This window comes from Manis pentadactyla, chromosome 6 (genome assembly GCF_030020395.1).
Source record: "Manis pentadactyla isolate mManPen7 chromosome 6, mManPen7.hap1, whole genome shotgun sequence".
Classification (NCBI taxonomy): Eukaryota; Metazoa; Chordata; class Mammalia; order Pholidota; family Manidae; genus Manis; species Manis pentadactyla.
In genome coordinates, this window is record NC_080024.1 from 142,346,365 (window position 1) to 142,369,621 (window position 23,257).

A 23,257-nucleotide genomic window follows, 5' to 3' on the forward strand; every position below is an offset into this window, starting at 1 on the left:
TGCCTAACACATAGTTAACACTCTGTAAATATGGAATGCAAAATGATCCCCAGGGTCATACAGCTCTAGTGTCTTAACAGGAGTCTCCAGGCCCACAAGATGACCATATGTAGCTCTACATGTATTTTAAAATAAGGCTTCATTTTAAACTTTTCTATTTTTTCCACTAAATAATCACCAGACCTCTGAGGAACAAAAGTGCAGTTCTGTTGCCTACAGAATTTAAGCCATCCAATTCATATCTCAATTATTCCATGCCAACAAAATCGAAACAATGCAAACACTTTGCTGAGGATGTGCCAATGAATATAGAAGCAATTTGGAGATGTTATCAGAAAGATCAAAAGATTTACTTATTTGTGACTAGCAATGTTTAAGACCTTTTTTGTTTGCTTTTTAACATTAGGTTCTACATCTGGGGCATTTAAAAAAATCATAAGCCATGTTAAATATACTTGACAATTTTGTCTTGACTATAAATGTGGGTGTTAGGAGGTACCTCCCATTAGTGAGTATATCCTAGATAATGTGTGTATTTTGCATCCTCCTCCTTTTCTACTTGTCGCCTAATGGTCTGGTACACAGAGGGCTACTTGAGCTGATTTATATGGATCTCAGTTGCTCTCATTTGTGCATACTTAATTCAGAGAGGTGATCATATTGATTTCTAAGCCCCACTTTTCTGATACTGTACTAACATAGATATCTCAGCTGCTTTAAGTAAATTGTCTGAAAAGGAAAACATTTTAAACCTTTGGATGCAATTTTGATGGACATTTCATTGTGTTCTATATTACTTACCTAATTAAATTTTCTTCGCATCAAGGTCTGTTTAAAATTAAATTGAGAAATATTTTTTAGTTCCATTGGGCAGATAACTTTGTTTAGCAGGATTCGTTGCATACATATTTAATGGCATCCTATGAATCAATTCACAGTGCTTATATTGCCTATGGATGTGAAGAAATGACACTCTTAAGAGACAGATGTAGTCTCCTATTATTCATTAACAAGCTGTCTCTTCACTGAAGGTTACTGAACTTGTACTATAATTCCAGGAAGTCCTCCTTTTTGTGCCTCTGCTTTAGCAGCTGATTTATTCAGATGCTGAACATTATTAAAAAAATTCATAACTTCTTTCATAGAGTAACTGGAGCCCTGGGACTCCTATTTACTGACTCAGTCCAGCTCAAGGCAGCTTGTTTCCATCTGGGCATGCGGAAGTCTCATTTGCATAGGCCAGGGGGTAGAATTCCAGATGGAGTTTGATCTCAAATAGAGTGAGTTGTCTGAGGGATTCATCCTCACTGGAAAAGGTGTGATTCCCAATGTTTTGTATCTTTGGAAGCAAGACACAGTAGAAAGCCTTTCTCTCTCTGCTCTACCCACCCTGCTGCTGAAGACAAGAAAAACAGACCCTCCCCATCTTTTATCCAAGCTTCCTTGAGACAGCCGTTCCGTTCAATTCTAGGGCAAGGGAAACTCTAGGCATAGAGTTGATTGGAGCATTGGCATTCCATTAGCACTGCTCTAATGTTTTTAAGAATAGGCCCAACAAACTGTTCTTTGTTGCATTGCTAGTTAGCCTTTAAACATTTCAGAATTCATTAGAATCTTCAAGGTCTTCAAGATTTTTTCTCTTAGTCTGTTCAGGCTGTTATCACAAAATATTACAGACTAGGTTCCTTATAAACAGAAATGTTTTTGCTCGGTTTCAGAGGCTGGAAGTCTGAGATCAGGGTCCCAGCATGGTCGGGTGAGGACCCTCTTCTGGATTGCAGGCGTCTCCTTCTGTCTTAACAGGTCAGAAAGGGCAAGGGAGCTCTCAGGAGCCTCTTTAACAGCACTAATGACATTAGTAAGAACTCCACTTTGATGACTTAAGCACCTCCCAAAGGCCCCACCTATTAATACCATCACCTTTGTGGGATTTCAACATATGAATTGGGGGTCACAAACATTCACCCCCTAGCAATCTTTGTGCCTCCAAGTATAGGGACATCATAAGGTTATTGTGAGCCTTAAATGAGCTTATGCATATAGATGCTTAGAACTAGTATATAGTGAATGCTTGCTAATTTAGCCATTGGTATTATTATTAATATCACCTTTTGTAGCTTTTCTGTATATAAGCAGGAGATTTGACTTGAGTCACCAATTTTCCCATGTATTTCTTATGTTAAGAGTATTGCTTGGCATTGTCATTGAGGGCATGAGCTTTGGAGTTAGATCCAGTGTATGTCCAATTACACCACCTACCGGTTAGCATTGTGACCTTGAGCAAGTGAGTAACTTCCGAGAGCCCCAGCAGTCTTCTCTGTAGAATGAGGTTAATGTTGAATTCAAGAACCATCTATCTGGTGTGCAGATTAAATGAAATACCGCAGAGTGCTTAGCACTGCACCTGGCACACGTACCTCACATTTCCTCCATGCTATAGATGAATAGATGACACCCAATTTCACATAGATGTATCTACTCTTCAGCATAATTTATGGGTCATTTTCACTCATGATGAGAGAAGCTGCTACACTCTCTGTTGGTCCCTGGATATGCCCCATGTAAACTGGTCAAACATGTAGTATTATCTACTCCTACTACCCCATCCTTTTAAGACTCTTAAGAATTATTGGCGTTTTGTTGAGCCCATACTTAGAACATGGAAGTCTGCTGCGCACACAGTAGGTCCTGACTGAATCCTTACTGACTTAATGTGGGGATAAAGTCCGTTTTGCAAGTGGTGGTACATGTTGAGCACAAACTCTACATTGATAAAATTTTACAATTTTACATGTAAAAAGTGCAGCTCAGCCAACAAGGCTCAACCTGACTTGATATCTCCATCATGTTTACAGGATTGGGAGTCATATCAGAAAGTTATTTTCTCAGACATGCAGGTGGTTGTCAGGCTAAAAGTGCTGGGGAGAATGGCTTCCTCTTCAGCATCTTTTCTGGTTTCAGTTTGTCTGGACCCTGCCTCTTCGTCACATTCCACAATCCATTCATTGTGCATTCATTCACTTGGGTTCTCATGTATTTCCCTGAAGGGCTCCTGTTTTGGTTGATACCATCATCTTTATTCCTACAGCCAGGAGCCTTAAAAGGAGAGGAAAGGAAGAAAGAAAAATCCCGTGAACATCCCACTGTTGATTTTTCTGAAGCAGCAGCTTTTTGCTAATGTAAGATTTTGAAGCCATGGGCCTCTGAATTCTCAACATACAAGTCTGTTTAAACAGCCTCTAGGATCCTTTCCTAACCCCAAATTACTGCTGAACATTAATTGTCCTAGTGGTTTCGTGGCCACATTATTTCATATTCATTAGTGTTTTCATGAAAAATTGTAACACTAATTAGAGCAGCTTCCAGTTAATTCATTTGATGATTCATTACTGTCTTCCTTCTTGATGTTCTGCATGTGGTCATCTTGGAGAAAGCATCCGTGGGGTAATTGCAGCTCTATTCCCTGAGTGATGGTCTAATGCCATTAGTTCTGATCCGCATGCGCATCTCGGGTGGCTCTGATGGGGTCTGGTTACAGCTGCACCCTGTCGCTGCCCTTTGGATGCAGGGAGAGAGGGAAGCCTGCAGTGAGGACTGGTCCTCTGGAGGGGCTCCAGGGCAGCAGAGGGGAACAAGCATTTTAAAAAGAAAGAAGTGTGGGTGGGTGTAGTTTCTTGGTGGGAAGTGAGCATCACTTTAACCTCTTCTGGAACCTGAGATAAGGACAGGATAGTGCCAAGAGAAATCTGCCCAAGAACTTGTACCCAGAAAACAAGAAGGCAAGCAAATTCTCTTCAGTTTTAGCAGATGTGTGGCGAGGTACTGGCTATACTCTGGAAGCCTGGTTCCCTCTCAGAGCTAGCACAAACACCAGTTAATTTCATCAAAAGTTTATTTGACCTCATGCCCTTTTGCATGGCAGTTATGAGAAAATAATAAGTGTTGCATGTGGAGAAATCGGAAGCAGTGAGCACTCTTGATGGGAATGTAAAATAGTGCAGCTGCTATGAAAAGAATATGGCAGTTTGTCAAAAAAATTAAAAATAGAATTTCCATATGATCCAGCAATACCACTTCTGGGTACATACCCCAAAGAACTGAAAACAAGTTCTCAAAGAGATATTTGTATATCCATATTCATAGCAGCACTATTCACAATAGCCAAAACATGGAAGCAACCCAAGTGTCCATCAATTGACGAATGAATAAAATGTATGCACTACATGAAATATCATTTATACTTAAAAAGGAGGGTAATTCTGCCACCTGCTACAACATGGATGAACCATAAGGACATTAAGCTAAGTGAAATAAGCCAGTCACAGAAGGACAAATACTGTGTGATTTCACTGACATGAGGTATCTAGAGTAGTCAAATTCATGAAAACAGAAAAGTAGAATGGTGGTTGCCAGGGTCTGTGGGGAGCAGGGTGGGGAGTTGTTGTTTTATGGATATAGTTTCCAGTTTTGCAAGAAGAAAAAATTCTAGAGATTGTCTGCACAACAATGTAAATATATTTGACACTACTGAATTGAACACTTAGAAATGGTTATTAAGATGGTAAGTATGTGTATTTTATAACAATTTTTTAGAAGATTGTAATTTATACTGTAATGCTTGCTTTTAAAAACTGTAATAGAAAAAATAGAAAACAAAAATGTTCTGCTACTCAAAGACAACCACATTGAGCATTTTGCTTTTATTAAAATTTTTTAATTGCTTAAATAATAGATTAAAACACTCCTATTGTAAAAAATCAAATTGTTAATCAGGATGAAGTCCCCTTCGCCCACTCCTATAATCCCAGTCTCCATTACTTCCCAGTGATAACACTCTTACAGCTACAATGGTGTTTGCCAATCATTTATTTACCTTCATACATACTCACAGAAATGATGTTTCTTTCATAGGTTTGTGCATTGTTTTGCTTTAACACAAGTCATATCACACAGCATGCATCTTTCTGAAGCTTGCTTCTTTCATTCAGGAATATGTCTACACAGTGTCTATATATAACTGAGGTTTCCCCAACCCAAATCTGCTGCACTGTATCCTCTTGGCATTGGTATTTTCATTTCTTTAGCCATTCGTGTACAATTATGGCCATTAGATTGTTTTGTTATTTGCCTTATTTGCTGGGCAATGGTGAGTGAAACCCCTTGTACGTGCCTCCCTGTGTTCACTTCCTGGGAAGTGGACTGCTGGCTCACAGAGAAGCACGTTTGGATTTTGATAGATACTACCAAACTGTCCTCCAAATTGGATCCTCATCAGCAGTCTGGGAAAGCATCTCTTTCCCCCACACTTGCCAACAGTTAATATATTACCATCTTCACATGTTTTTGCATAGTCGATAGGCAAAATCTGGCATTTTATGGTTGTTTTAATTTATGTTTTCATGATTTCTAGTGAGCCTGAATATTCATAGACCTACAGGTCATATGTATTTCATTTTCTAAGTATGTTCTGTTCATATCTTTAGCCTGTTTTTTTTTGTTTACTTGTTTTTTGGTCTTTTTTTGAGGGGGTTACTTCTTTGTATATTCTGGCTGTTAATAATCCACCCATGCTTTTTGTTACAGTTTAATATTTCTTTTAGGTTTTTTGCAATTTAACAAGGTTTCTTTTAGTTTTCATTTGGTCAAATTTATTTGCTGTTATTGCTTTATGAGTTTTCTTTCTTGGGTCATTTTTAAATATTTGGCTCTTGATTTTTTTTAAGACTTAATTTTTCTAGAGCAGTTTTAAGTTTACAACATAATTGAGAGGACAGTACAAAGAGTCTCCATATACCTCCTACCCCCACACATGCACAGCTTCCCCATTATCGGCATCACTTACCAGCATGGAATGTTTTTTTTTACAAAGGATAAACCCACATTGATACATCATAATCATTCAAAGCCCATAGTATACATTACAGTTCACTCTTGGTGTGTGCATGCTCTGGGTTTGGACAAATGTATAATGACATGTATCCATTATAGTGTCATACAAAATAATTTCACTGTCCTAAAATATCCTCTGTGCTCTGCCTACTCATCATCTCCCCCATCAGCTCCTGGGCAACCATTGATCTTTTTACTGTGTCCATAATTTTGCCTTTCCCAGAATGACATGTAGTTGGAATCATACAGTATGTCACCTTTTCAGATTGGCATCTTTCAGTTAGTAATATGCATTTAAGGTTCCTCCATGTCTTTTCAAGGCTTGATGATGAAAAATTAATTTATACTCTAACCAGCTGCCTAGAAGAATTCCCATATCCTTGTCAGCACTTGGTATTGACAGTCTTTTACATTTAAGCCATTTTTGTGGATGTGTAATGTGTTTGTTTTTAATTTGTAATTCCTGGATTGCTAATAATTTTGAGTGTCTTTTTATATAATTACTGGAAATTTGGATTTCTTCTCTGAAGTGCCTGTTCAGGTCTTTGCCTATTTTCAAATTGGGTTGTCTGACTTCTTCTTATTGATTTCCAAGAGATTTTATGTATTCTGGATTCACAACCTGTGTCAATCATATGTGTTGCTTCTTACTTTCTCTTTTTTCCCCCCTTTGCTCTTATTTGTATCTTTTGGTATACAGAAGTTCTTAATTTTAATGTGTTCTGATATATAAATCTTTTTCCTTTGGATTAATACTTTTTAACTCTTAAGAGATCTTTCCCATAATTATGAAGATGTTACCCAATATTATTTTCTAAAAGCTGGATTGTTTTGCCATTTACACTAAGGTCTGTGATCCATGCAGAACTTGTTTTTTGTGTACCACATGAAGTAGGGGTCAAGAATTAAGCCCCACCTCATTGCCTACCCAGTTTCCCTAGCTCTAGTCTTGGAAAAAACACACTTTCCTCATATTTTGCAGTAATAATTTTGTCATTAAATCAAATGTCCTTATGTGCAAGGGTCTTTGTAGGCTTTCTCTTCTGCTTGTCTGGTCTAGTTGTATATCCTCATCCCAGTACTACACCATAATAGTCTTATTAAAGGTCTTGATAGTTATGTAGCAAGTCCTCCCATCTTGTTCTTCATCAAGAATAGCTGGACTATCTTGTTATTATTAATATTTTTTTGCATCCTGTTATAGATTTTAGAATCAGCTTGTCAAATCAAAAGCATAAAACAAAGAAGCAATGGAGGGAAGGAGAGAAATCTTGGATTTAGATTAGAGATTTGATTGGATCTCAGATCAATGTGTAAAGAGTTGAATTCTTTACGATATTGAGTCTTCTAGTCCACTTATTAGGTATTAATTTCTCTGACAAAGTTTATAGTTTTCTCTGTCAAAGTCATATTTATCTGTTGTTAGATTTCTTTCTTTGTACTTGATATTTTGATCCTGTTATAGATGGTATCTTCTTCATTTCTGTTATAGAAATACAACTGATTTTTGTCTACTGATATTGTCTAGTAACCTTGATAAGTTCTCATAATTCTAATAGTTTGTGTGTTATCTTGGGTTTTCTATGTATACACAATCAATATTGGTTTTTATAAATTCATCTTATAACTGACTACCTTACTGAACTTTCTTATGAGTTCTGAAGCTCTTGGGTTTTCCAGTTAAAAATCATATTAGCTTATAATTATGATGGTTCTGTTTCTGCCTAGAGAAGCAGTATAGAATAGTAGTTAGGTGCAGGGCACCTGGAATCAGACTACCTGGGTTTGAATCCCAGCTCTGTTACTATGTAACCTTAAGCAATTTGCTTAATCCTCTGTGACTCAGAATCACTCATTATTAACCACCACATAGGTTGACTGTAAAAACTAAATGAGTTAATGCACATAGAACAGGGCCTATCAAATAATGAGCACTCTGCCTGTCAGCTTTTGTCATTTTATCAATTGGTTTCATTCCTTTCTAAATTTTTACCTCTTTTTTTTCTTATTCTATTGCATTGGCTACTTTTCCAGCATATGATTGAATAGTTTTTCTGCTTTCAGGCCTCACCTGAAACTTAACACTTTGAAATATTTCCTTCTAGTCTTTTTTGTAGGTATAGTTGTTTTATTTTTCATCTGTTTGATATATAAAATCGTATTTCACTGAACCTATGAATCTGGTATTAAACTCTGCAAGAGGGAGATACTTTTCCAGGGAAATTTCTTGTTTTCAAACAATGTTGTTCACATAATGATGAAAAACATTAATAATGGAATTATTTGTTTTTGAATATCAAGATCTTGTTGCAAAAGTAGGTACCAACCCTTCTACCTTCCTGAAGATTCATTGGTGTAGCTTTTCCAAAGAGGTGCTGTTTATTAATGTAATGATTCTTCTTGAGACATTCAGAATGAGTTCAGGGGTATTCATAGCCACATAGAGCTGTTGGCCAATCCTTTTTTAGGACAATATCACATTCTTGGGCTTTTAATTCTGATTATAATCCAAGTAAGCTGGAGTGTCTTGTTACTTTTCTTTTCATAAAGAGTATATACTTTTTAAGTAATTATATAACTGAGAATACCTCCCTACAGGAAAAACCACCTGAACTGCATAAATTCTAGTATTACAACTGTGGTATCAGTTTTACTCTTAATTTCCTCCAGTGCCATGTATTTCTCCTTTTCCTGCAAGTTTTTTAACCTTTCTCATTTCTTAATTTTTTTTACTACATATTGTTATTTATAGAGTTCTGTTTTCTTCTTAATCATTTTCTATTCCTGTTTCATAGAAGCCATCCCTTTTTGCATCATATTGAGATGCCAAATGATTCTTTACAATGTTCTCTAAGTTTCTATAAGATATTTTTAGGTGAATTTCTTCTCATTTCAGATGATGATCTCTTTTTCTGTTTTCTAATAGTTTTCATCTGTTTCCTTTTGTCCTCTTGACCCATTGTCAAATGAGAAAGACCCAGTCAGGCCTGATGTCATCAATAGAAAGGGTGTCTGTTTTCCTTACAACTGCCTTTGATGTTAGGGTACTCACCTCTCAGACCTGCACTACATCGCCAGTCGATATACATAACCCAGCTCCTAGTTGAAAATTTCACAGAAAGGCCGTCATGCAGATTGACTGCACTCCTAGTTTTCAGTTCGGTGAGTTTTATCTTTAATTCTAGGTCTTTGAGATGATTTTGGTGCAAAGTTAGGGGAGGCTGTACCAGGCTCTCTTGGCCATTTAAAACCAGACATTTCTGTCCAGAATTAAGTATTTGTTTCAGCAACTTACAGCCTTTGGATAGCTTGCAGGAATGCAGCCATGCAGCAGCCCTGTCTTTGCTAGGCTTCTTCAGAGGCAGAATAGATGATCAGAAATTGTGATTTCATAGGCTGAGTTCCCCCAAACATTTATTCTAATAGCCAAGTGGAAATAAACGCCCCACTAGGCTAGAAGTGAGGGCATCTGGACACTCAGGGGACTGTCTCTGACTAGCCTTTGTCAGTGCTGAGCAAATCATGGCACCTGTAAGAGCCTCAAACTCCTGATATCTAAAACACGGGATTGGACCATGGTCTCTGAAGCCCTGCTCTTCTAGGACTCAGTAGTTTTACCAGCTGGCCTGGAACATCTTCTGTTAGAAACCCATCCCTTGGGGCTCCCCTTTTGCTCTCAGAGTTTCTACTGGAAGGGAAGCAGAGGTAGAAGACACATCACACTGGGTGTGCAAGCTCCAGCATCAGGTAGGATGTGCTGGGCAGGGACAGCTGGAGTGCGCAGCAGGAGATGCAGCTCTGGCGCCCTCTTCTGGGAACTTAGCCCTCTGGGGCCATCTTGTGCCTCTTTCAGGCCCTGCCTCCACATAAGCACGTTGTCATGCATCCAAGGACTCCCATTTCCTAAGTCCCCTTCGCTGACTTTGTACTGAAGGTAAAAATAGGGAGAGGAAATAAACCTTGTTTTCTTCAGAGAATATCTTTGAGGCAGAGAACTGAGAGTGGTGGCTGGCTACCTGCCTTTCATGTGACAATAAATGGGCATTGGGGAGGTGATGTAACACTTGTCATGACCAACCTGCTTATTACCCTTCCAACACCCAAGTGAAGGTATAGGTGGGGGTATAGAGGACGAGGAGAGATTTATCATATATCACCCCAAGTCTCCCAAATGAGAGGAAGAGAGTACTGCACAGATACCCCAATGGACAGAAATCTGCCCCATGTCCAAAATGAAGCCTAGTATGAGGCTCAGGCATTCAAGGTCAGAGCTGAGCCTCCCGGGGCTACCAGCATCTCTGCACTTTGGAAATGATCCCCTTCCACCGTCTCCAGAATGAGGTATGTGTGTGTGTGCACTCAAGAGTGCACGGCCCCATGCTCTCCTGTCTCTTCTCCCTCCTCTCCTCTCTCTCCTCTCTCCCTCCTGCTCCCACATGCCCCCATCATATTTGCTCCAATAAGTTAGACAGCAACTCTCTCCCTGGCACACAGATTGTTCAACCTGGAGTGCCTTGGCTGGCCAGAATAATTTGCCAAGTGGTTTAGAGGTTTATTCCTGCCAGGGCTTTGCCTGCACTCCCAGTGAGAAGGTAGTAAAGAACCCAACAAACGAGAGTGACTCCAAGTCGATCTGTGCTGTGCATCCTCCCTACATCTGTGCTTGGCATCCCGAATGGATGTTGGTCTAGATGTCACTGGCTCCACTGCCTGAATGGATTGGCATCTGGTCCACGAGGAAAGCCAGCCCCCAACCCAGAGACAAAGCCATTAAGTGACCCCCTGACTCAGGCCCGGGACATGGAAGAAACAAATGAAGTTCAGAGTTCTGGCTCTATGGGCCAAGGCGCCCTTCAGTAATAAGGTCAGCATCACAGAAAGGCAAGGACAGCCGCAGGGCATCTAACTGCAAACTGCTGCCAAATTTTAGCACAAGATAACCAAATAATGACTTGAAAAGATGGGGTCCCTTGCAGTCCCTCTGCCTTCTTCTGACCTTCCCACCTCCCAGCAGGGTAATCAGTGCTCCTGCCACCTTCTGGCCCCCAGGGGCCAATGCTTAGAGCCTGAGCCCCAAGTTTTGTGTGTCAGACCCCTTCCTTCCATGTCCCTTTAGCAGTGTGCCCGCACCTATCCCTTTGCTGGCTCTAGAAGCCTGCATTGCTAAGATTTACAGCATTGATGGCTTCCTGAACATTAAATATGTACTATCCAGAGTCTGTAACTCTACTATTGCTTCCCCATTTGAATGTAAGGGATCCTGTTATTATTTTAAAAGCTCTTGAATATGCAAATTCGTTCTGGAGGAAGGGGGCTTTTCTAGACACTGTTCCTTCTCCTGTGGGCTTGCTACTCTGTCAGTACCAAAGGGCCACTTTCCATAGCAGGGAAGTAAAGGGAGTTTTTTTCCATTCTTCTTACCTCAAAACCCCAAAGGTTTCTCAAACAAGGCTGGAGGTACAAATATAAAGTTTTGTAATTGATTTTCCAGCACTACCCAGGTGATTGCCTCAGCTGATCTTTCTGACATAACTCCAGACCATGTGTGTGGCCTCCTTGCTGGAGAAGATCCCTCTCCCACTTTGCACAGCCCTTGAAAGAGGGCAGCTTCAGCTCTGCAGCTGGAAGATGGAACTGATTCTCCCTAGGCATCATTTTCAAACCCATGTACTTTCAAGCCCATATACCGATGAATGCACACCCCATGACTCCCTTCCATACCCCACCCTGTGCCCTGGCAAGATCACATTGAACTATTCGGGGAAGGTATTTACTAAATGCAAGGAGAATAGAGCACTTCTGCATTATTTATTAGGAGCTAACAATACTCATGGTATGTAGAATGTATTTGGACATAAATTAGTGATGTTAGGAAATACCAAAACCTATTAGGATCTCTGACACATATATAAATATACATCACAGTCTTACCTTTCCTATTAGACTGGGAATTGGCTCTGAGACTGCACAATGAAAACAACTGTCTTTAACTTTTTATTTGCCGTTAGCCCTCTGGGTAGTTCATCTACCATTGAGTAAGTCTTGGAAAATCATTTCAAATGAGGAATTCTTGACCTCACCTTCTTATACATGTTTTCTTCTTTTTCTGTGCAGAGGCTATTTACACTTACTGTGCACCTACTGTGTGCCAAGCATTACAGCTAACAAACTGATATCCAGAGTGTTGGGCATTAGTAACCCCATTGTATAGATAAAGAAACTGAGGCTCAGCTCAAGGTCATGCAGCTGCTAAGTAGCCAGTGTGGAATTCAAAGCCAAGTTTCCAGTTCCAGCTGAGACTTTTTACCCTACATCTGTGCAGGAAGGCAGAGGTTGTTCTTGGTTTCTATATCAGTTTTCTACTGCCACAGAAATGCTCTAAAACACAGAAACTATTTTTACTTAGGAGTCTGTGGACCAACTGGGCAATTCTGCTGATCCAGGCCCCCTTGGGTGGCCTCACCCAGGATCACTCACACACCTGCAGTCAGCTGCTGACCCGGGCTGGCCTGGGCTTGTTGCATGGCAGCCAGGCAGAGCTGCAAGAGCTCCAACAAAGCACATGGCTTCTTGAGGCCTGGGCTGGGAACCGTCGCACTGTCATTTCGGCAAGTTGGATGGACACGGCAAATCACCCGGCTAGCCCAGAATCACGGGAAAGGCAAAGCCCGCCTTGTGCTGGGAGGAGCTACAGTCACATGCCAGGGGTGTAGATTTGGGGAGGGGAAGAATTGGGGCCAATTTTGCAATAAGTCTGTGCTAGTTCCCATCATGCAACTGCTTTGCTCCCCTTGGAGGCACCTGCTCCCCTCTCTCAAAGCCTGCTCTAGGAGCCTCTTCTCATTCATTCTAAAGGGCAGAATTTTCCCAAGGGAAAGGGGCAGTCAGTCTGGCAGGGGTTAAGCCTTCAACCAAGCTGACTGAGCTAGCTCAGGAGACCTTCAGCATTGGCCTGCACATGCAAAGGGGACCTGGGGAGGTGGCCACAGGCCCTCCAAGGGCTTGGGAAACCACACCAAAGCAGATCCTTCTCTGCCCCTACCTGAGATCAGTACCTTTCCTGGATTCTCCTTCAGAATTGGCTCCCCCTTACCCAACACTGAGCATCTTTGGCTGACCTCGTGTTTGCTGGTGGAGCCAGGATTCTCCCTCTGTCCGGGGGCTTGGCCCCTCACCTTCCCACAGGCCTCTGCAAGACTTCTTTGGCCTGGCAGAGGGTTGGAGGGAACAGTCCATTCCCACAGCTCCCCAGGGCTGGCCTGGTCTATACAGGAAGTGATGCTGGATGTGGGGGAGATGCAGCATCCGGGAAAGTTGTGGGGGAGGGAATGTGGTGCTGGGGCCGAGGCGGCAGGGGCTGCTGGACTGCAGGACTGGGGTGGGCCAGAAAGCTCATAAGAAAGAAACAGCTGAGAGGAAACAGGAGAGACAGGAGCTTAAAAATGCAACCTAAAAGATCAGAAATGAGAGGACCAGCCAAAGGAGGCCAACGTTTCTAGACCCTGGAGACCATATCAGACACGCTTGCTCTGCTGCCAACTCGCACTTGGTGCCGACTCAGGCTGCCTTCTGCCAGCAAATAATTCATGGGCACCTCCTGGGACCCCTGCGAGCTGGGTCTCTCCTCCCCAAACCCTGAAGCTCCTGCGTGGAAGGGAAGAGATGCTCTCAATTCCATTCTCCACTAAGTACCCCCAAAAGAGGCACCTGCCTCGTGTGGAACTTGAGAGGCAGAACGGATCACTCGGCTTACAGGTAATGGCAGTTTGCAGCTTCTGTAACTCTTCTGACCACCAGAGGAGACAGGGTGTCCCTGAGAGAGACGGCATTTGCCTTTGGTTTGGGAGAATAAGCAAACTTGTACCAGGCAGAGGAGAACTGTGGAAGGCAGATCTGTTACCCACAGGTGGGAGGGCCCCAGGAGAGCACTTCTGGCCCAGTCACCACAGGCGAGAAAGGCACAGGGAGGCACAGTCCTGACCCCAGGCCACACAGCTAGTGAGGGGCAGACTGGGCTTTGGGTTAGGTGGGACGGGAACTGCCCCACCCTCATCCGTTTTGGTCTTCTGCCCCCCATCAGTTGCCTCAAGACAAAGAAAAACTACTAAGTCTTTTGTTTAGTGTCAGGACCATATTCATTTCCATCAGACATTTTCCTTCCCTGTCGACTGAGACTGTTGAACAGGAGCCCAGAGGATCCTTCCAACAACAATTCTGTAGCAAATCACTGGGCCGAAATCCCGAAGAGGGGAAGCATTCCAGCCCAACAGAGAACGTTGTTCCCCAGAGACCTGAATTCATGGGGCAGAATCCCGGCCACGCTGAGTGTAGCTCCAGGACAGGGAGGACGGAGGAGTCAGCTGTGGTGTTGGGTCCCTCCCGCCCCAGCCTCCCCAGGCCCATGTCTCGGCTCCCGCGCTAGTCGTGTCAGCCCAGACAGTCACAGATGTTAGTGGGAACCACGTGTCTGCCCGCATTCCCCTCCAGGATGTTGTGGGAGGGAAGTTCTGAGGAGGGTCCCGACCTTGGGTCCCTCTCAGACTCACCTCTCTGGGCCTCCAGCTCCCTGTGTGAAAGCCAAGAGCCCTCACCTTTTGTGATGCAGTGCCGACGGTCAAGTTATAGGAGGCAAAAGATGTGCAGGTTCCTTGAAGAGCTGAAGCCATGGCACCTGTGGGACCAGGTGTCCTGGTGAAGTGTGGTGCCTGGACGACCCCTGGCCCTGATTTGCCTCACAGAACTAACTAGTTACTGTCCGCCTTACCCTCCACACACCCACAGTCCCACATACAGTGGAGGTCACCGCACCTGTGTCCAGACACAGTCCTTCAGGAAAGACCAAAGGAGAAAACAAGGCAGGTAGTGGCCCTGCAGTGCGCCCAATTTGCTTCTCCCTACCTCTCTGCCTTCCGTTCTCCTCCCCACCAGCACTGGCCCTGGCTTCCAACAGCCTTTTTTTACCCTTAGCATGCAAACACCAAAGACCTCTCTCAAAGAGAGCAAAATGAGTGGTGCGTGCAAAGGGCCTATTCTGTCAGGGAAACGACACGGTCACTGACCTTTGGGGAGGGCACCAGGGCCCCACCCCAACCGCAAGTGAGAGAAGGCACAGGTGACGCCAGCTTCTGCCGGCCTCCTTAGTATTTCCCGTCTCTGCTGAGACCGTCCCTCACCCTGTCTTGCCTCCCTTTGATGGGAATCACTTCTGGTTTTGTCACGTTGCTGCTTGCCCTGATCACACACCTTCATGTGCCCACCTGGGGGCTCTGGACAGAGCTGTGCCCAGTTACTCTGGGTGCCCAAGGCTGCCCAGGAGCAGCCTGCTGGGTAGGGAGCTGGGGTTGGGAGGCGAGGAGAAAGGGTCAGTTTGGAGGGTTCTTCTCTTGCCTGATTGGAAAGATCAGCTACAGGGAGTGGCACATCCTTATAAATGTGATTTCTTTGACCCGTTTCTGACCCTCTGAGGGAGAAAAATACACTGGCTGCCAGGAAAAAGGTAAATTGGCATTGCAAGATCATAGGAAGGGCTTGTGCCTTGGACCGGAACCTTCCTTCTTCTAATTTCACCCTGGGAACCCAGTGATTTGAAAATTTTGTCTACCTAGCACCTGGCATTTCTTAGGCAGTAACAGACTATCTCCTTTGTCATTAACCCAAATGCCTCTGTCTGTGTACACCTGCCAGTCCCAGGTCCTGGTCCACAGGAGACAGCATTATCAATCTGAGTTGCTATTATTCCTGCCCAAAAGCAGGGGATGGGCATTGTAGCCTGGGTGGTAGCATCATCGTAGATAAACAAATGAGTCTCTTAGTCTTTAAAATAGAAATGAGCTCTCAAACCTCTAAGAACAACTTTCCCTTAGAGGTCAGGAATGGCTGAGGGCTTTTTGCATCCACACACCCGCCCCACGATCACACAGTACACATGCCAAAGCCTGACATGCCCCCCAGCTTTTCTCCTAGAAGAGGAGAAGCAGCAGGTCCAAGTGGCCTGTGGGGCACTGGGCTAAGTGCATCCCTTCCAGTGGCAGAACTGGCCTTGAGTGGCTGGAACCCTGCAGAGATGAGATCCACCTATGCCGCTGATGAGCACTGCTGTGTGTTGGGCTTCCCACACACATTTCTGGGCCACACAGAGCTACTTGGCTTTTCCCGAGCTGTTTAGAAATGGCTCTCTGATGAGAGTGTAATACGTTGAACACCAAAAGCCCTTACATGCTGATTGTGCCTGTGGGACTAGCTAGCTTCACACCTTGGTTCTGAGAAATTCCAAGTTCCCCACCTCCTGTGGGCTTCCAGACATCACTCCACTGCAGTCTCTCAAAGCAGGTGGTCTCCCTTGTTTTTATTTTGCTTCCGCTCCTGACCAGTCACTTTTGTAAGAATCATGGGGTTGACACTGTTAGCATTGTGTTTGTTATTTCTGAACTGTGGGGAGGTGGACAGCAAGCCTCCCTCATAAACATGAAGAAGTAAACGCCAAAACCACAATACCAAAAAGAACCCCCTCCCCAAAAAAAGAATGTGGGGTGGCAACTGCCAGCTATAGGAACTCTGGGAAGGTTATGTACCTACTGCCTGATGATTTGGGGCTTTTGGACTTGCTGTGCATTTGCAGACCATGGGCGCCAGCTTTGCATTTGTTGGTGTGGAATCTGGTGGCCCTGGAAAGCTGCTGGGAAGGCATACACAGGATCTATTGATTTGTTCTTTCTCGGCAATTTGCTGAACATTACACCTTTAACATTTTTCTCTTAAAGTGTGTGTGTGTGTGTGTGTGTAAATATATATATAGGGAAGAATAATCGATATTGGTACAAAAACTGAGGGATGTATGGTTAACCAAAGGAGCATGAATTGATAGAGGACCTCAGCCACTGTTCATTCAGAATCCTCCAGCTCCAGGCTTGGCCCCAGGTGTCCCAGGAGGTTGGGGCAGGGACAATAGTCTGGGGACCTGAAGTGGTAATATGGTCAAGTACACTGGTTCTCACATCTAAGAAGGGCCTGAGGATGTTTATGAAAGTACAGATTCTAGAAGCTTGCCCCACTCAGTGAAAATCAGAATCTCTGGGGGCAGAACCCCGAGGCTGCCCAGCACACAGATCCCCTCTAATGTGCCAATGGCACGGATGCCATTTCTGTAGAGGAGAAAGATGGAGAGACCGAAGGACTGGATTCTTGACTGGGTCTGCAGCAAACTTGGAAGGTGACCTCAAGTCAATCACCTACTTCCTCTAGGTCTCTGCTTAATTCTGCTTATTTACCTCAGGATCACTGGGGAAATCCAGTGAGAGGGAGGGTGGGAAGGAAGCATGTATGCATGTTATCTCACATTAGTTAGCCTCTGCAGGGCTCCATCAGTACTTCCGCTGTTCTGATGAGGAAGACAGGTACTGAGAGGTGAAGTCATTTGCCAAGATCCCAAATCTTGGAGGTGGAGCAGCTCAGATTTAAAGCCAGGCGTGCCTGGCTCCAGAGCTTTGCATCCCATCAAGTGCACCTCTGAGAAATCAGGTAGATGCCTGCTCATCAGACCGAGTCATGAGGACCAGCAGCACTGGCATCACCTGGGAGCCTGTTAGAAATGCAGGTTCTCAGGCCCCACCCCAGGCTGACTATCAGAATCTCCTGATGATATCTGTGCACTTCACAGTTTGGAAGCACTGCTGTGGAAGAGTTGAGATTGAAAAGGAGGTTACAGTAAATGTACATAATCCAAAAATGTAAGCTCCTCACAGGGATGAGCAAAGAACTCTGCTGGGAGACATGTGGGAGGGCAGCCAGGGACCACCACAGCCTCTCTGTGGGCCCAGTCGCTGGGGATGCCACCTCCTCTGGGAAAGCCCAGACCTCCCAAGAGAATGGCTTGAAGATGGGAACAAATCGTTTTTATGGGGGGGGGAGGGGTGTTCAATTTTCAAAACAGTAATACTGCTTTTATTTTTAAAAACAACAGAAGGAAAAATCAGGAAGAAAGAGTTGAGCAAAGCGTCATTGCTTTTTCATTTATTTCAGGAGTGATTTCTTTGTGGCCGATGGCATCCTCCAGGGAGGGTGGCCAGTTAAGTGGGAGAAAGTTCGAATATCTTGTCTTTGTGTTGATGCAGGTTAAATCCTAAGACCTATCAATTTGAAGGATTTTCCCCAAATACTCAAACTGAAGCAACCCCTCCGCACACAGTGGAATGGGCAGGAAATGTTCTGATCCAGGGCTCACAAGCGAAACTTACAAACTGGGGCTTTGGGAAGTATGGGAAGACATCCAGGAAGCACCCCGAACTGCTAGCCTTGGGGGAATGTCAGTCCAGTGCAAAGACAGTCTCCTCCTGGGGCCAGAACGTCCAGCAGGATGTGATTCAGGGAAGAGCGCTCCGTGCCAGGCCTCTGCTCCTTCCCTGCCTTTCCCAGATTAGCTCTGTTGAGGCTGCGCAAAACCCCTGGGTGAGCTGGGATTTCTTTCCAGTAATTTTAACATATGTTCTCATGTTTAAATGTCTACTTTGTATGCACTGCACTGTTTAACCCTTACAAGTCACTTTTCTGATACCAAATCTGTGAAGTGTACAAATTCCCCAAGAGTCAAAATACCACTTGTCGTCAGGGCCCCTTACGTTCATTCATGTCCATGGCTCCATAAAGAGCCAGCCGGGAATATTACACAGACCTGATCCCTGCCTTCAAGGATCTTGTAGGGTAAGGCACAGGTAGGGACACATACATGAATGTCCTGGCTGCATATGTCAGTCCATGTGGGCACATACCTACTAAATCAGAGACTCTGCATATACTAATTGATAGATCTCGGACCCCAGGGTCCTGGCATTGTAACTTCTGCCTTCCTCTGCCTCCCTCGGCTCTGGTCTTCTTATACTGGCTTCACTTCAAAGTAGCCAATTAGAATTGGTTAAACCAATTTTTTCATAGTCTTTCCCTTTTTTTTTTTTTTTTTCTTTATTTTTCAAAAGTCTGGAAGAAGGGGGTTTGGGTTGGGTTGATACCATCATTCTGTCACTTTTAATTTCACTCTGTTAACAATTTTTTTAGTCGTGTGGGCAGAAGCTTTGATTTTGAAAAATTACACTTTTAAGTTTGGAATCCAGCAAGTAATTTCAGCTCAGCTGTAAACAATTCTGGAGAGTGCCTAGGAGAGAGGAAGTGCCTCCCTAGGCTTCCCTCTGGGGACAGGGAGTCATCACTTCCTCAGCACCTCCTTTCAGAGATGAAGATTCTCCTGGGTGTGCTGGGGGCGAGGGTAACAGAAAAAGCAGTTGGTTCAAAACCAGCCCATGTGAAACAGCCCTTCTCTTGCCTCCTTGTTCCGTTTCCCCACTGACTGCCGCCTTCCTTCACCAGGAGATGAACTGGGAAAGCTGGTGATTGACAGCTGGGCAATTTGCACAATGAAGTTTAACGGTTTACATCCCCTTGTATGACTCTGTCAATGTTTTTAGTGTATTACCTTCTTGGGTACCAGTTCTTACACTCGTACTGACAAGCTGCTTCTTCTCTTTCCCTTCAAGCGTGCAAACGCAAAGAGCAAGAACCAAACAAAGACAGGAACAATTCCCAGAAAAAATCCCGCCTGGTGTTCACCGACCTCCAACGCCGAACACTCTTTGCCATCTTCAAGGAGAACAAACGCCCATCCAAAGAGATGCAGATCACCATTTCCCAGCAGCTGGGCCTGGAGCTCACGACTGTCAGCAACTTCTTCATGAACGCCCGGCGCCGCAGCCTCGAGAAGTGGCAAGACGACCTGAGCACAGGGGGCTCCTCATCTGCCTCCAGTGCTTGCACCAAAGCGTGATGGAAGGACTCAGTTGGGCACAAGTCACCTCCAAGTGAGGACAACAGACACCAAAAGAAAACACAAAGGAAAAAGACACCGGAATCTTAGCTGGGGCCCTTCACTGGTGATTTGAAAGCACAATTCTTTTGCAAAGAAACTTCTATTCTAGCTGTAATCATAGGGCAGGTGTTCTTTTTTGTTTTGTTTTTAATGGCTATGGAGTCCAAGTGCAAGCTGAAAATTAACCTCTTTGAACCGGACATTGTCCTCTGAGCATGCTAAGCATCCCAGAAACCAAATGGGGCCCTCCTGGAGTGAGTTCATTTCAGTGCGGTGTCAGCCAAGCTCAGGATTGCTTAAAATGTCAACAGTTTCTCTTTGAGTCCTGTCAGTCTCTTGCAGTCAGAGTTCCCATAATTCACAGTGGGAATTCAGCCTGTGTAAGGCTCTCTGAGTTTGGGCTCCAACAAGAGAAGGATCTAGCAACAAGAATGACCTCATTTGCTTTCCAAGTGCTTAGCCTCAACATACCACAGTACACCAAAGTTCACAGGCATTACATTAAAAAAACACCAGAATGATAATTACGAGCACAAGTTTTAAATACAGAAGTTAAAAAAAAAAATCCAAGGACATATTTTTCCAACTCAGGCATCTTTTCATCAAATGGTTTAGAAAGCTTTAAGTTGATCCAGTTTACAGTTTTCTTTTCCTTACCTCCTGGAAATCTCACGTGGTCTTGGATCCATCAAAAAAAAACCAAAATCAAATCAGTGCACTTGAGCTCAAAGTATCAAGCACAACGTAGATAAACAGAGAAGTAAGGAAGGTTCTGGATTCACTGCATCTGGATTTTCAAGACGCTGACTGTGAAGTCATTAGGGAATCGTTGGGAATATGGCTTCAAGCACATTTTGCAGTTTGCTACAAATTCTGTTTGTACATAAAGCAGACGCACACTCAGGAGGCCAATTTAACTGTTACGGTACATGGAGCAAATGCAGCATTTTAAAAGATCTAGATTTTTTTAGATCATTAATGTATCCTTCTTGATTATTAGTCACCTGGTTCCTCCTATTGTGCATTATGACTGCCACATATTTCATTTGTACTCTTTCAGATTTCAGTTGTTTCCTCATCCATACCACTGATAGGGACATTTTTCAGTGTTTTCTAACAAGAAAAACATATCTCAGACCACCATATGTGTTACTCATGACTTTCATCTATTCCTAAATCTCTTCCATTGTTGAATCATCCTTGCAAAACAGCTGAATAAATCTGGAGAAAACACAGCACACCAAAGAAGCAGAATACTGCAAACCAAAGACATTTATTACTTGCCATTTTCTAGCCTAAAATTACTGTGATTACTTTTAGAAATTAGAAAACCTCTGCAACTCCAAATGGCATTTCAGCTCTTGCATTTGGCTCACCACTGGGCTGAGCAGACCGGCTATGCCAAGGACATTAGCCAAGCCACCCAGGGAGTGGCTTTGCCACACCAGCTCTGGTTCCTGGCTATCACCTTCCCACAGCAAGTGGAAGTGCCCTCACAGAACTCTGGGAGATTGCGAAGGTCACGATGTGCATATTTACCAGTGAATGGCCCCAGGTGGGCACCGTGGAGGTGTTCGAAGCAAGCCAAACGCTGCAATGATTCTTTACAGACACTTGAGACTGACTTTTTTATGAATTACTTAATCGAAACCAAAGAAACTTTTTCTGCACCTACTTCTGCAACAAACAAAACTGTTCCATTAAAATGAATAAATAAATAAATACGTAAATCAATGAAAATCACCACCACCAAGAAGGAAGCACGCCAGAAAAAAACAAAAACCCAAAAAACAGCAAGACACACTGTGTTCAGACCTCTTGGGACATTTTTTGGAAGCAGATTTTAAAGAAAGGGTTGAGACAAGAATAGAAATAAGGAAAAGCCACAGTGGCTGCTGCTTCATTTGACAACTCAAGCGGTAATCTTAAAGTTGAAGATTGTCTTTAATTTGTGCCTATGCAGTTTTTTCAAAAGAACACGGAACAGAGCAACAGAAACCTCAACAGCTACAATACCAAAGATGAGGATTTCTCACATCTTGTGTTTCAGTTCATTATCTCCTCTTGTCTGGCTAAAATACTAATAGCGCCATTGATCTGTGTAAAGGTAATCAATTTAGTTTCTGAGCAACAAAAAGGAAAGGGTCATTTATTTGATTTTACTGTTTCCCTTTAATTTTGTTTTATGGCTTTCTACCCCAACATGGAATCTCTCCAAAGGTTCCATGGGCTACAAATTTAAGATGTTGGGATACTGAAAGATTCTCTCCTCTCTGCTCCTCAGAGTGTAGTGAATTATATTGTCACGTGAATTACCTTTTTTTATCCCTTAGACTTGGTCCCTTCTGTGTTCAGTCTCATCATCAGGGGAGGGGAGGGGAATGAGGGTCAGGGCTGGGGGTCTGCTGACGCATCCTCTCCGGAGCCACAGAACCAAAGAGTTTATAGAGGAGTTGACAGCCTTGTCTTCATGTGATTGCTAAATACTAACGGCTTCATCTGGGGGAGGGGGAAACATGTAAAAATAATTGCCAGTTTCTACTTTTCTATTAGCTTTTTAAAAATCAGCTGTAAAGTTGCATTTCTAAAGAAAGATATATATATATATATATGAATACGTATATAGATACAACTTGACACTGGTGATCACCCAAAATTATTGCTGTCCAAATTCATGTCTTGTTTCTGTCAAGTGCTTCATTAAGTATTCAGTTCAAAAGTGTGCTCATTTCTCATGCCAGTTCAGAGTTCATTTGCCACTGTGGATGATTTGAGATATTCAGATTTCTGTGAAAATTCCTGGGAAAGGTTGAAAGTCAAGCACTTCAACATTTAACCTGTTGTTAAGTGGATCCATGGGGCAAATGAGTTATTTGTATTTGGCATCATCTCTATTTTATGCCTCAATCATGATCAAGGTGGTGAGTGAAGTCCATCCACCAGATGTGACCCAGAACTGGGCCAGGCCCAGTCGGGTGCTCATCTCTGTGGCTGCTGGAAAGGCTCAGCGGTCCACTCCCCCCAGTGATGGAGATGAGGCCAGCCCAGAAATCTGTTCTCCAGGAGCTGCCCTGGCTCATCAGGGTGTTCCAGATTCAGTGACTAGTTCATGAGTAGACCCACCAAATGGGCTTCTCATTGGGGAAGTCCAGCTCCGATCAGGTTTCCTCCAGGTGGTGGTTACCAATTCATGTAGACAGGCCTGTGTGCAGCCGCAGCTGACACTGGAGTGAGGCAGTGGTGTTGGTACAGGGGGCCCGGGGCAGGGGCTGGGAGGTGGGTGTCTCAATCCCAGAGAGAGAACACAAAGCATTTGGGGTGAATCCCAGAGTCCTGGCCTTGGGATCCCCAGTGTCCATTGTGTCACTCCCTTGCTCCCACCATGTGGGTCTCCCCTCGCAGAGGCAGCAGTCAGGGGGCTGTGACAGAGTGTGACTCTCTGTGGCTTTTGCAGTTCATCCTGCCTGGGGATGTTCCCTGACTTTCCCTGTATCCCTTTGTGTTTTACTCTGTCTC

The 23,257-nt window shown here is 43.8% G+C and overlaps 1 protein-coding gene across 1 annotated transcript in view; it reads left to right on the forward strand.

The window, feature by feature from the left end:
* Nucleotides 1-22,894, forward strand: part of ONECUT2 (one cut homeobox 2) — a 41,164-nt gene extending 18,270 nt beyond the window's left edge. Inside the window, exon 2 of the mRNA XM_036918520.2 lies at nucleotides 19,413-22,894. Within this exon, the coding sequence (XP_036774415.2) occupies nucleotides 19,413-19,699 (287 nt within the window). The 3' untranslated portion in view covers nucleotides 19,700-22,894. The remainder of the gene's footprint in view (nucleotides 1-19,412) is intronic.
* Nucleotides 22,895-23,257: the final 363 nt, after the last annotated feature.